The 15,265-nt window shown below is 31.9% G+C and overlaps 1 protein-coding gene across 1 annotated transcript in view; it reads right to left on the reverse strand.

The window, feature by feature from the left end:
- Window positions 1–12,667, reverse strand: part of LOC106462901 (AN1-type zinc finger protein 6-like) — a 22,753-nt gene extending 10,086 nt beyond the window's left edge. Inside the window, exons 1-3 of the mRNA XM_013922866.2 lie at window positions 12,553–12,667; window positions 5,699–5,905; window positions 4,542–4,672 (exon numbers count right to left, since the gene is read on the reverse strand). Coding sequence (XP_013778320.1) covers window positions 4,542–4,672; window positions 5,699–5,870 — 303 coding nt within the window. The 5' untranslated portion in view covers window positions 5,871–5,905; window positions 12,553–12,667. The remainder of the gene's footprint in view (window positions 1–4,541; window positions 4,673–5,698; window positions 5,906–12,552) is intronic.
- Between the last annotated feature and the right edge of the window lie 2,598 nt (window positions 12,668–15,265).

A 15,265-nucleotide genomic window follows, 5' to 3' on the forward strand; every position in this document is an offset into this window, starting at 1 on the left:
ATATAAGTTCATGAAATAGTAGTTCAATAAAATTTTGAATGCGAGTCAACAAACGAGATGACACGACCTTCCACCCGTGACCCGTCTCGAAAGGGTTAACAGTAAGTATATCCATGGATAGTTGAACAAGATTACTAAAACCCAAGTCTCCACACACTGTTTCAAATTTCTCATAAATATGTGCAAATGAATGAGGGTCCATAAAGTGGGATGTTAGATATCTTGACTAGACAGTTCTCATTCCAGAAATTGATGTGCACATCCGATTAATTTGTATCTCACTGTTGATTGGCTTTGTTTTCTAACAGAGACGTGAAGTGGGGTGCTATCCCAAGTGTTACAAGATATGTTATTTTTCTTTCCCCACAAGTGATTTTTTTAAATATTTCAACATTATTAAACATAAACTGAAAAATGTTTCTGATCCCTCAAGATGAATTGTACAAATAATGTCTAGTGACTACTTTTGACTGTCCAGCAAATTTCTACAGATGACGATGGAATTGAAAAAACAAAGACTTTATGGTCCTTGCTAACAATGTTGGCTGTTTAATTGTAGAATGAAATGCAGTCACAGTTGATGGTGGTGGTATGATGAAATCCCAAATCATTGGCATTGCTTTACCCAGTGTTCTATGTAGTCCTGTTGTTTCTTTCCTTTGAAATGTGTAAAAACAGAAATATAAATAAATATATTAACACTAAATTATGTGCACATAGTTAGTTTGAGATAAAAGTGCCCCAGACTCCTTAAATATTGAAGATTAAAGTTATATTTATGTAATTCAGTGATGTTTACCTATTCAGATATAGATTTATATATTACAGAAGTTTGAAACTGACAACAAAAACTAAAGATGAGTCTGCAGCAGATCACAAGCTTATAAAATTTGATACTTACAGCGACACTGTTGTGAAGTTTCTAAAAAATAACCATGATTTTCTTAGGGCATTAATGATAAAATCAATGCTGTGAGAAAAGTTCTTAGTTTTGCTGCGAAGCCTTGGAATTATTACTTTGCTAGTTATTGCTATCAAAACTGAACTTGCATCTCATTTAACATGTTCCGTGTCTCAAACTGCAATGTAATACCACTTATTTTCTGTAGTGAAAACTAGTTTTTAGTTTCAAATGTACATGAAGTTCCACTTAAACACCGTGTATTTACAGAACATAATAGGCACACACACGTATATATATATATAAAAATAAATAAATAAATTATTTACAAATATTTATCTACCTTTGGTGAAATGCCAATATTAGACTGAAATGTTAACTGATTTTCTATCTTTTCTTATTAAACACAAGAATGTTATAAAAATGTTTATAAAACAAAAGGTAACCCTGAAGTATTAACACGTGCATATTTGACAGTATATTGATGGCAACAAAATAAGTTTTTTACAGTTGCTCCACAAATCAAATACTGTTTTTAGTCAAGTAACAAAAGAAGTAAAAAAATGAACACTAATGAAGATTTTATATGATACCAGCAATGCATATTAAAGAAATGTGCTGAAACCATCCATTATACAAAAAACACACTAAAAATAAAATTCTTTAGACAACAATCTTGCCCTAACCATACCTAACAAAAACAGATCATCAGGGAAAGTTTGGTAATGTGCAACAGCAGAAAAAGGCAAAAAAAGGTCAGTCTAATGATCAGCCTCATGGCTCGAAAAAGAAATTCTTCATGTAATTCTTGTCCGATTACACAAATATGTATTTATATATAAATACCCATCAAAACAATACGTTTCATGCCAGATGCTACATTTCCATTTTTGATGGCAATATAAACGGCTGATTAAAAGGTTGTGGAGGGAAGCAGTACACATTTGAGTTTCCCAACAGAAGACCAATAATTTCTTTAATATATTTGTTTTTGTTAAATACAGTTAGGGCATATCTATTGTTTAAAGATAATTATTTTTCTCTGTCCAATGTCCTTTGTATTACTTATGGTTTTAACACTTTTCATTAACATACCTTACTGGTACTGTGTAAAACATTCCTCATCATTCAGTTCCAACTGCTTTTGCTAATTGCCTTAAAATGTTACCTATGGCAAAATACTGAAGAAGAAAAAGAGAGAGAGAGAGAGAGAGAAAAAAAAGCTTATTGTTTCAGTACAACTGATATACTGTAAAATACACACAGGCTATATATACAGCAGAGTTCATTTGCACTACGTTCATCTGAAAGTCTCTTTGAAATTAATGCCACAAAGTTTGGCTGTCTTGAAAGAAGACAAAAACAGGTTAGTTGACATTAAGTATCAATGAACTTACCTTTATTGTAGCTAGTTTGTGCAGGTTCACCCATTACAGATAGATGAATTGGTATCTTTAAACAAATGCAGTAAGCTTTGCTTCAATTAACTGTATCTTTCTTCAGTCAAGATCTGTATTCCCGTTTTTACAACCACCTGTCACTGAATACACACTTCCATAGAACTTTAATGCAAAATTAGGCTAACTTGAACGTGATGCTATTATTCATACGAGGAAAACTGATGGACGGACACTGGTACACATGACAATATTACTTATAGGCTATACTTTTAATATTTTAATTTAGACTTTTATAGTGTTTTGTCAAGGATTGTTCTAAAGTAGATGTGATAAGAAAGCACAGGACTTCTCAAATGTTCTTGTGTGTTTTGGACTGGCATGCCATTAGAAAACACATTTAATTATCTGTTGTGTCAAAATGGAATGACTGCTAACACTATGTTAGTGCATATGGCTAGACAAGCATCAGGACAATCCAGTTTTTGTCATAACTGTTTGGAAATGATAATGCACTTAATTATTTTTAAAGTTATTAAAGTTCAAGATTTGGTAATCAAAATACTTCAGTTAATTATTGGAAGGATCTTAATGGATAGTGAAAAAACAGATGTATGCCAGAGCTGGTTCATTTATTGAATTTTAGCTAAAAATAATGGAAGGTGTATAAATTTATTTAAAATACTACTTTACACTTAGTTTCTCATCCTAAGGTAAAAATGAGTGTTAGAATGCCTCTTGGTTACACACTTTTATTAATACTTGGTTTACTTGCTATAATATTTTTTGGAACCTTGAATTATTACACTTTTGAACCAAGTTCCCTTACAAAATTAATTAATTAATTACTTGATAAATCTTCAGAAATCCATTTTTGTACTTTGGATTTACAAGCCACACACATTTGTGCAATTTTACTGTGCTTTTATCCATACTATACTATCCCTAAACACACAACTTTTCTTCACCATCAATACCCCCCCACTGTTCAAGTGCCCTTCTCACATTCTCACCACCACTTATTATAGAGAGTATATCAAAGATTTAATTAAAATATATTAAAAGTTGTCCATTTCATGTTCAAAATCAGATGTATGTGAAAATGGCGATTCAGCACGACTGACAAGTTCTAGATTTGACTTGCGGGAAGCAAAACGAATATTTGAAATGTTATTTTTTTACACCTCCTTATCTGAATCAGACAAGTTAAGAGGAATGTGGAAAAAAAAAAAAAAACACTCAATTCACAGTTTTTTTGTGACAAATTTTAGGTCTACAGGTTTCTAATGCTTCAATAATTTTTTTGCATTTAAACTGATACTTAATAACATTTAGTATCCTAGATTTGACTCGTACTCCACCTATCAATGGTTTGACTTTTATAAATACCTGCTTAATTAGGCCTACAATCAAGTTTTTTAGTAGTTTGTGTAAAGTCTAACAAATTCATAATATTTTGACATACAAGAAATGAAAACAATAACAATTTAAGTAAAGAGATTTGTGTCTTTAGAGAATTGAGTGTGAATGGAGATGTTTGTAATGTATGGTACTGTGCAGAAACACATCGGCTGAAGAATAACATGCACATTATCTGTATCCTTTGTTTTATCACTGTTTGAATAGATAAATTTTCCCATAGCTAATATTAATAATATGATCAAGCACTGGTAAATAACAGATGTACAATATCAGTATCTATATACCTAATTTTCTAATATATAAACTTGATTCTTCCCTGGTATTTTATTTCTGTAACACATTTCAAGAAAATTTCTTCTCATGGAAGAGGGTGCCAATTTTTAACTATAATCTATTGATTCTTCCCTGGTATTTCCATGAGAAGAAATTTTCTTGAAATGTGTTACACAAATAAAGAGGGTGCCAATTTTTAACTATAATCTATTGATTCTTCCCTGGTATTTCCATGAGAAGAAATTTTCTTGAAATGTGTTACAGAAATAAAGAGAGTGCCAATTTTTAACTATAATCTATTGGCCTTATTATACTATCTTCTAGATTTGATGTTCACAACTTTCAATGGTACAGAAAGTATATGATTGGTTAAAACATATGATAAAAGAAAGCTCTCTAGTATTTTTCAAATACTAATACAAACTAACATTCTACAAGCACTTTCCTAGGTGCATACATTCTCTGAATGAATATACGTTAATAACCTGGTAACAGCATTCATAGAATTCGTAATTGCTATTATATCTATTTAAACTGTAAAAACCAACCTCGGAAAAACTGCTTTCAGGATCTGGAGAAGTAGTAATTGCTGAAGGAACTGTTGGGGAAGCGGTGTTTAACATACTTTCTGCTGAGGAAATGGCAGCTGCCACAAGTCCTTCTGAACTTGTCTCAGGGGCTGAAAAGTCAAACATTCAAAAACCTTGAATTCATGACACAATAAAGTAAAGCTTTAAAAGATAAACCTCCATAAGTAAAATTATAAAACATTTGGCTAATACAATTTGTAAGGTTTGTGCTCAATTCTATTTTAAAGTACACCCAAAAAAATAATTCCTTATACATAAGGGTGTTGTGACCACTTTATGGATGGGGGGTGGGGCACAGATTGTACCAAACGGAAACAAACATTTTACCAAATGAAGGTCACATAAAAATGATTAAAAAAAACACACTATTCACAAACTGCAAGCTTTTATATCCTAATGATAAAGTCTTGTCAGTAAAAGAATAAATACTTAAAAAGTTTGCAAGAGCTAAGAAATATAGAATGCAATACAATTAATAACTTTATAGTTACTTTTTGTTGAATCATTTTACATTCAATTTGGTTAACCTAACTCCTCATGATTAGGTAAAATTTAAAGCATCTTTCTTGATTATTGTTGAGTTTTGAAAACTTGATCTGGTAATGAAAAGTAAAATAAGGGAGTGCAAATTTTGTTTTTACTGAATGGTTTTACTTTCAGTGAAAACAAACTCCTTACACAGGCAAGCATAAAATCATTTTATACAACAAGAAAATTAAACTATGTAGCAAACAATTATTAATTAATTTAGATGAACTGATGGCTTGAGAGTCCAGGGCACCGATATGTTCCCATGCACTCACCGATTATAATGTTTGCTACTCGTACATTCTAAAAAAGTTGTTGAACTCAAGGTACATTCGTACTTAACTAGCAATGTTTTGAGCCAATTCTATAAATCCTATATGAATGAGTTTCAATACAGACCCATGAAATAAAATAACAAATGCTGTCTACATATCATTCAGTAATTTTTAAGTATTCATAGACAGGTTTTATAGCTTAGTACTTCAGGTATAACACATCAGTTAATTTTTTTTATATTTAAAGTTTTTTTTTAATTAAGTGCCATTTCAATATTAATTGATAAATGTTTTGTTCAGGTTACAACTTACTTGTAGGACTAACCAGGCCAGTAACACCAGAGCTTGGAGGAGTTGATTGTTTTCTTCTCACCTGTTCCTTGTAACACTGGGAGCACAAACCATCACTGGCAGGGCTACCATAGAAACCACAACCAGAACGACAAAGAGCGTTCTGCGACACCTGATCAGAGTCCCTCTCCATAAGTCCTTAGACAATGGCTACTTACAGAAAAGGGTCTGTAGGAGACAAAACTTCACCAATAAATATAAGCATTTAAATAATAATAAATACAATTTGCAATTTAATAGTCCTTTTTTATGATTTAATAGCAATTTTAAAACATATGATATGGACTTAACAGATACATACATTTTAACTCACAGTAATGCAAGACTTAAAATCCAAATTCTTAAGTTTCATAAAAAAGCAACTTCTCATCAGAACACACAAAATGCTGAACAACTGATATGCTGCTCCATAGTTCCACTACAAGGGAATGTACAGTGATATCATATACATACATTTTGGCTTTAGCATAGTGGTTGACCCAGTGCTGTATTTGTGTGATGCTGCTTAGAAAATAACGTGTTGTGTTGGGGGTCTGAAACTGCAAAATGAAGATGTTTACATAATAGGCTAGATTACTGTGTTTTCTTAAGAATGGATACTGGAAGAATATGTCGTAGCTCGTACATAGAAAATAGCATTACCAGATTGTATTAATCAGAAACAACTTTCTGTAGCAGTACTTAATAAATATATTTCAAGTTACTATAAATATACTAATTTTACCCTAATTACATTTGTAGATTCACAGTCAACAATACCAGGGTAAAATAATTGTAAATACTCATTTTCCCTCTGCGAGTGGTATAAAATGACACCACGTCATTGTACCTTCTCTATTGTTAGCCAGGCATGGCTGAAAGGTCAATATAATAAAAATAATATATATATATATATATATATATACATGTCTAATGTTACTAGATTTAAGCTATTTAATCTAAACATTTACATTTTTAATGTTATAATCTGTAGTCCTTTTAAAACAAAAAAAAGTCATAATTTATATTTATTTCTTAATTTTTTTATGGTGGATACGAGATCAGTCAGATCGACCAAACCCGTACAGATATTCATTATTGAAAAACAGATACATTATAGTTTTTCTTAAAAAACATTTGATAACTACCTAAACATTACAGGGATTTCGCATGTGAAATATGAAAATTTTCTGATACATAAAAGTATTTTGTGTCTTAAAATGAAAATTACTTTGCATGTTGGATAGCTGAGGGAGGATGTGGCAAACGAGAGTGGACATGATGTTGAAGTAGAAAAGAATCTGCAAGAATGCAAAAATCAAGTGAGGAGGAAAGAATTAAAAATATCCCAGTATTGGGGTTCATCCAATAATCTCACCCATGGACCAGCAGAAACAAATGAAGTATGAGAAAAAAATGTTACATATCTGAGTTGTCAGAGTAGCAAAGAACAAAGGTGAAGAATGTATGATAGAACCAACCATTTGATGTGAAACGGCAGTAACACTGCTCATTAAAGTATCTCCAGTCTCCATTGATGTAGAATACGACAATTTCTAATGAAGGGTGTCTAGACCCCAGGAGGCTTCAGAATCATGGGTACAAGTACGATTACTTGATAAGATCAACAAATTATGTTAAGTGAAAGTAATATTATCTATTTTAATTATTTCATCTATAACTTCTGTTACATCTTTTCCTTTTTTCATCTTATGTTGGACAAAACAGATTATCAACTTCTGCCTGAACCCTATCCCAATCTCTTGAATTCTCACAAATGTTGTGGCTTATTTTTTGTAAAGAAATAATATAAGAAAGATAATAATCCTTAACAACTCTTACTGAAATTAATTTCAAAGTTAAGCATAGCTCAAAAGATTCTTTGTTTAACAAAAGGCCTATGAAACAAATACATCTAAGTAGTTTAGTTACAAGGTAAAGAATGAGATTTTTCTTCAGCACTCAAGTGGAGTTCTACACAAGAAGGTTTTGTTGCCCTCCTTTTTGTGGAAAGGTAAAGTCTGATGTTGACTGCATCATAGAATACCACAGTACACATTATTATGTGAATGGGTGAGAGCTTGTTAACCCTTCTGACATATGACCTATGGTCACGGGTCAAAGGCCAAGTTACAAGCTTGATAAATTATAGTGGAATTCTGTGGTATTTATAGGGTAACTTATGATTTTTTTTAAATTAGAAATGTATATATATATATATAAAAGCTAAAAAAAATTTTCTTTCACATCCTCTATTTGTGAAATTTGATAAGGCTTAGCAGCAAATGAGTACAAAGTTTGGAACTAGAAGAAATAATCTTGTGTATACTTCTTTATTTACTGTTCTATGTAATAAGAAATATAACTAAAATTTAATAACTTATTTGTAAATAGTAATAATGTGTATTTTACAAAATACTGGTCCACCAGAACATAGCCAAGAAAGGGCAGTTTTATATGTTTGGTAACATGAGTGCACAACTTCTGTAATGTTAATCGCGTACAGCTGAAAGGTCAATAAATTAAAAATACATAAAGAGAGAGAGAGAGGAGATTTAAGCTATTTAGAATAAACACTTGTATTTTAATGTTATAATTTGTAGTCATTCTAGAATGAAAAAAAACGTAATTTAGACTTCCTAATTTTTAAAGTGGTTACAAGGTTAGTCAAATCCACAAACCTGTAGAGAGATACAATAGCGTAAATAACAGATAAAATATAAAGTTTTTCTAAAACAAAAATGTTTGATAATTATCTAAATGTTATTAAGATTTTGCATTTGAAAATTTCTGATGCATAAAAGTATTTTTAATCAAAATTACTTTGCCCGTTCGATAGTCAACATTTGAAAAGAAAAAAAAAAAGCATGAAAAAAACATTACTTAAAAAAATCCTAAAACTTAATAAAAAAAAAAAAATTGATATTTTGCATACAAAAGCCTTTAATGTGTACTGTAATCTACAAAATTTTGAGAAGATACACTTACTGTATTGAAAGTTATAGCATGAAAACTATAACAAGCACAAAATGGTTATGAGGTCAGTTCCTGGGACTGAATCCGCAGTGAAAGAGTTAAACAGCTTGGTACACATGCAAATACCTAATCAGTGTTTTCCAGACTGTGGGAGGGCATGTACTAGTAGATGGGGAGTGGGCTTCTGCCAGGAGAGCCCAAAAATGACAATGAAGACAGAGCTAACCTAACCAAACTATCACTTAGTTCTCATTGTTTTGTTTTGTTTTGCACGCACACTTAATCAATCCTAAAAGCCTTTTTTTTTCATTTTAAAAACTTAATAAAAACAGGTAACAAAAATTTTAATTTTGTGAGAGGGTTGGTGGGGGTGCAATGGAAACTCTGCTGAGTTAGGAGGCAACATTGTTTAAAGTTTGGAAAACACTGGTCAAGGTGATAGTTATTTCTACAGCAGAAAGATAATGTAGCCTGAATCCAACAGTCTATAACAAAGTTAATATTTTTTTACTTTAGAAACATAAAATGAAGTGAAGAGCGCGTGTTATGAAATACTACACTAAGATTATAATGTTGCTGCAAATATGTCTATTGAGATAAACATAATCATTACAAGTCAAAAGAGGTAATCTTCTCTCTCTACACAAATCACTAGTTAGATCCAAGTTGAAATAATATGTACAGTTTTAGTCTCCTTATCTATCAAAGGATATTACATATTGGAGATGGTTCAGAGAGAGGGGTTGTCATAGAGATAGGATAAGATATTTTTTCCTCTTGAGAAAAGATGGGTAAGAAGTGACATTACTTTAGCTTATAAGAATGTCTGATGGGTTTAACAAAAAAAGACCTCTGATTTCTTTAAGCTATATTCTGAAGATAATAAAGTAAGGAATAAGAGGACACAAGTTCACAATTTAGAAGACAGTTATTCTTTAAAAAGGGTGATTTACTTATGAAATGGGTTCACATCAGCATTTGCAAAAGCCTGCATCTTACGTAAAAGGGGAATTGGTTTTTCTGAGAAATAAATGTTGGGTTTAAATTGTCATTTAAGGCCTAAATGATACATTGTTGTCCATATGTTCATCTCTCTCGGGTACAAAAATATAGCTCTGATTCTGCTTTATGTTCTTTTTTATCAACTCAATTCAGATACTGTTTTTTATTAAAGGATTGTTTCCATTACCAAAAGAAACTTACGAGTTTCAAATTTATTATTGTTTATGCAAATGAAATTTCAAAACTTTAGTTTTAATTTAAAACCCTAAGTAACTGTCAGTGTATATTTTTTTTAACATCCAAATAATCACTCATTACTAAGAAAGTAACAATGTAAACTAAATTGTGTTCCACAAATATCCCATTAATTTTATTATATTTCAACTACCTGTTTATATATAATAGCCACGTCTTGTCAAACATTGCATCTCCTGAACAGTTACCACAGGGAAAAACAGTTGTGTATTAAAAATATTTTCAAGAGAACATTACAGGAAAATATTGCAATTCCTAAAATTTTATATCAATATCAATCAGTCTTTCTTGGTATGTGCTGAATGGTCAATTTGAGAGAAAAAAAAAAACTTGAGGAAAATTTAAACTTCCTTTATCATATGATTGAAAGAAAGGAGCATGAACTGAAATAACTCGTAGAAAGAAGAACATGTTTGAGTCTCTATCTGTTGTTTAGTTTAAATATATATATATATTTTTTTTTCATGTTGGTATCATACACATTCATGAATGTACTGCATCATGTTGAATAAATTGACTTGAATTGAATGTCTCCTCTGTGACACTTCTTATTGAAATGATAACTATCAAAAAGTGCTCATTTCAGTAGCAGTCTTTTCTTGCACTCAGTAAAATGACAAGGAACAGTGGCACTCTGCAGAAAAATCCCCATTGGTACTTAAAAAACCCAAGTATTCTACTGGGCTAGATGCACCCATTGCATCAAAATCCAAACATTTTTGCCAACAGCGCATTGTTGTCAGATTCCTTTATTCAAAAAAAGCACAATGTAATTTTTCCTTATTGAAATAACATAAACTGACAAAATGTGGTTGTAAATGGCCCACTAGACAATCATATTGTGTGTGCACTACAATGCACTTTTTTTTTTATCATCATCACTATTTTCATGAAAATTACCATTGAATGATTGAACAGGCATTTGCTAGTTCCAACGTACAGCTCAAATGTAACCTATGCTTCTGAACATGGATGGACGTATACAAAAGTACATATTGAAACTTGAAAAAATACTCATAACAGGAGTTTTTTCATTATTATTGTAAACCCAGTTACATAATTTATCTTAACAAATGAAAAACATTTTTATTTCTATTGCTCCTCAACATATTACTCAGGACATCCACTCTCTACTCAGGAGGCATGCATGCTTGTTTGAAGTGTTAAGAAAAAATGATTCTTCCATGTATGGAGGTATTTTCTACCCCTCCTCCCATCTCAGAACAAGTACAGTCTTATATGCTTCTATCTAATTATTATAGACACCCATATTTACATGTATACTTTGTTGGGAACAGTACATTTACTTCTAGGTTAATTACACTGGTTTAAACGTTTTATTTATTGAAATTTACAAGCAGTATATCTAACTTGCAAATGTCATAATTAACAACACTGAAATAATGAGGAAGATGTTAATTACATACATTAAGTACTCGTTTGTTTTTGTTATTTATGATGTATCCAGCATAAAAACTAGAGAGAATTTGGAATTACGTTAGACTTAATAAGGTTGCCCTTTGGGCTTTACGTACACTACAATGCACATGTTAAAAACTTGTTTGCCTTAGTTTTAAGTTATAGCATGTGTATGCATTAAGAATTTGTCAGATGTCTCTCTAGGGCTACTCTGGTATTCAGGCAGTGGTAAAATACAAACAGGCCCTGGGAATCTAGGTGTCAACACGTTAAGTACGGGGGAATAATACCCCTTTTCCAAAACTGTAGAATGCACGTCACCTATACCAAAGGCACTGCATGTATTCATATATACAAAATAAAATATGATAGAGTAATGTAATGCACATTACACTTTCTTTTGTGAGAAATATCAACTTTGAGGTTTATGAATTTTAAGTAGCAAAACTTACAAAATGCAGCAAAGCGTTTGTCTACAGCATTGATAAGTTATCAATATTTTGGCTATAAAGCTGTTACTGTTAGTATTATCTGTTTAAATAAAATATTCATACACTTTTCTTATAAGTTTTCCAAGTATATCTGCCCAATTACATTCATTAGCTGTAACCAAACTGGCAAAGAAAAATTAAACACCTTAGACTTTAGGCTTGGCACCAAATAAAGAAAAACAAAAAATAGTGGCGTGTTTGAGTAAAAAAAAACACTAAAAGTAAAACACAGAGTGCTTGTTGTTCAGACTCAGTCTCATGAATAAATGAAATAACGTGGGGAGGAAAAACGTAAATCCAGATCAAAAGACAGAATTATATTTTTAGGCTAGGGTTAAGCTGAAACTTGCAGTTCTTTAAATAATTCATTATTGAAAGGTCTCGTACCGAAATTAGTAACATCATATTTATTGATGTAAAGGCACAACTATAAACTAATTACACAAAGACAAAAGCTAATTTCTATTACAGTTAATGTAATTCAGGACTACAGCTAAGCTTTTTCCATCATCACCCAATCGAACATAACAAAATGGCGTCAACCTGCTGACTCACAGACTTGTTAGGATAATAATTAATTCAATGCTGTGATAAAAAGAATATAACAAATAAACCAATATAATTTTTTAAAGTAAATGATTATACTTGAATAGAGACTAAGTTACGAATCAACACCATTTTTGATAAACTTACCCACGATTGCCAGTTGTTAAATTTTAAATCCCCCCTACAATAAGACTACAGCCGTTTTCTCGTGCCTCCTTTCTTGAGAGGTGAGTCGCGAAGTATTGTTAGTGAATACGTCACGTGATCGAATGCGATTGGTTACAACGGCGCTAAATGTTAACTTAGATTACACATCACTGTTTACAAGTTGGCACTAGCTACACACACCTACACCTACAACACACACACACACACACTATATATATATATATATAACTAATAAAGAATTTTGCAAAAATTTGATATGAAATAGAGATGGCAATGCCAAAAAAGTACAGAAATATGAAAGAGATGAGTATGCAAAACCATACAAAAATCACTACCTAAGTAGTTAGATCTTTCCAAGAATAACTTTTATCTACGACTAAATGTTGAATTCCTGTCAGTTGCATGAATTCAGGTTTGAATAAAAGCATTTAAACTAAATATAAACTATATAAATATAATAGTTCTGTCTGTTGTAGGTCCATGTAATTACTTTGTAGGATGTGGATGGATCTTCACCACAATTGGTATGGATGTTCGTTAGGTCCATGCGAGGGTACGTACAAATTTTCAGTTTTGCGTTTTGCTGTTTTTATGGGCGTTTTTTACAATTACATATAAGGGAAACAATTTTTCATGTCCTAAGATAACCTTTCATCAACCATGAATTTACATAACTTCCGTCCAGGGGACGAGTACTCCAGCTAAAAGTGCTATACAGTGGCTAATAACCATAAGCTTGTAAGATTGATTCAGTACTTACTGGCTACTTGCGTAGGGATTTTTGTTTCGTTTTGTATATTCATCCCTACCTTATTTCTGTTTGTTTGTTTTGAATTTATGCACAAAGCTACACAATGAGCTATCTGCCCACCACGAGTATCGAAACCCGGTTTCTAGCGTTGTAAGTCCGCAGACATACCACTGTGCCACTGGGGGGCCCCTTATTTCTGTACTTTCTGGCATTGCCATCCCTACATCATACTTAATTTTTGCAATTTTTTATTATTTATTCCCCTCTTTTTTTTTTAAACAGTTTCATTGAAGTAGCAGGCCTGTCAAATTTCCCGTTTTCGGCGGAAATTCCCGATATGGAGTCATGTTTCCCGATCTCTCGACACACGACTAGGATCTCCCGATATTAACCTTTTGAATAATTTAACAAAAATAATAGAGTCGCAAAATTCAACTTCACAGAGTGCTAACCAGGATAATGTAAATATTTACTGTGTGACATTGTTATACTTTGTTGTTTTATACTGTCTGCTTGTTGTACCACATTCCAATACATCGAGTGAAAGGGCATTTTCAATGGTGAGAAAGATCGTAACAGAGAACAGGACTGATTTAGGGAATGACACAGTATGTGCCCTTTTAAACTGCAGATTTAAATCATATCACTCAGCCAGTAAATACAAGCCCAGCAAGCAGATATTGTAAGATGCCAAAAGTGCAACATTCGAATACAACAAACAATACTGACCAGGATATGTGTATTTTTTATATTTTTCAATTGGATATATGTATTTTATTTTATTTTTCAATTCTTACAATAAAAGTGTATAACAATATTAGCAGATGACTGTGATTTTCTTATTACAGAAGCCCACTGTAAAAGTGAAAATAATTTCAATATTGTAAGTATAAATAACTGTCTAAAGTTCCCCAGAATACATAAAATTGCACCTTTTTTTTTTCTCTAAATTTTCTGGTGGAGTATGCTCCCCCCTCTCCAGGGGACGCTAATTGCTATTGCAATGCCTCCACAAAAAGTATCCTGATTTGGCACCTCTCAGAGTTGACAGGTATGAAGTAGGTTGATAAGTGAACATTTCTTTTATTTTTATAATTCAATGATAATATATATTGTTAATATCATATCCGTTTTGTATGTCCTCCGGTGGCACAGCCTGCGGACTTACAACGCTAAAAACCGGGTTTCGATACCCATGGTGGGCAGAGCACAGATAGCCCATTGTGGAGCTTTGTGCATAACTACAAACAAACAAATCGTTTTGTCAGTTTCCATAATTTTGGATTACACTAGGAGCCAATGAAGTTGGAGTGGTTCCTTCGGGATGGTACAAATACCCAGATCACTGGACCAACGTTAAGGGGATACTTACTGAACCCACGCCTTCTAACTTTGCCTCAACTCACTGGATATACATACAATTGACTCCACCACAGGTTAGGTCCATATTGATGAATGGGGAGAGCATCATACAAATTCCAGGCCATGAATTATGATACCATGCATATACACACACACAGTTGCCAGGCTCGGTCTCACTAAAAATTTGAAGAAAAGTAGACCACTATATAATGTATTATTATGATAATAAAGAATGTGTTGTTTTTAAATTCAGACATCAATAACATGTACACAGATCTTTCAGTTGCATAAATACTTGATCTCATTGATACCTTGAATATTAATTTAGATTATTTTTTATTTTTTCTTTATTTTTACTGAAATTGTTTTGCCAGATATCATGTTTGTGCAATGAAAACTCACAAATGGTCGTTATATAAGAACAATTTGTGCTGTCATCTAGCGACCAGAATTGAAACAGTTATTTATGAAACATAGAAATAATATATGCTTATAAACTGAACTCACTGCTGAGTAGTAGTTTTACTTTTTATTATTTCCCCACAAAAATACGTGTGGTAGAAGAACAGATTAATATAA

This window comes from Limulus polyphemus, unplaced genomic scaffold (assembly GCF_000517525.1).
Source record: "Limulus polyphemus unplaced genomic scaffold, Limulus_polyphemus-2.1.2 Scaffold1278, whole genome shotgun sequence".
Classification (NCBI taxonomy): Eukaryota; Metazoa; Arthropoda; class Merostomata; order Xiphosura; family Limulidae; genus Limulus; species Limulus polyphemus.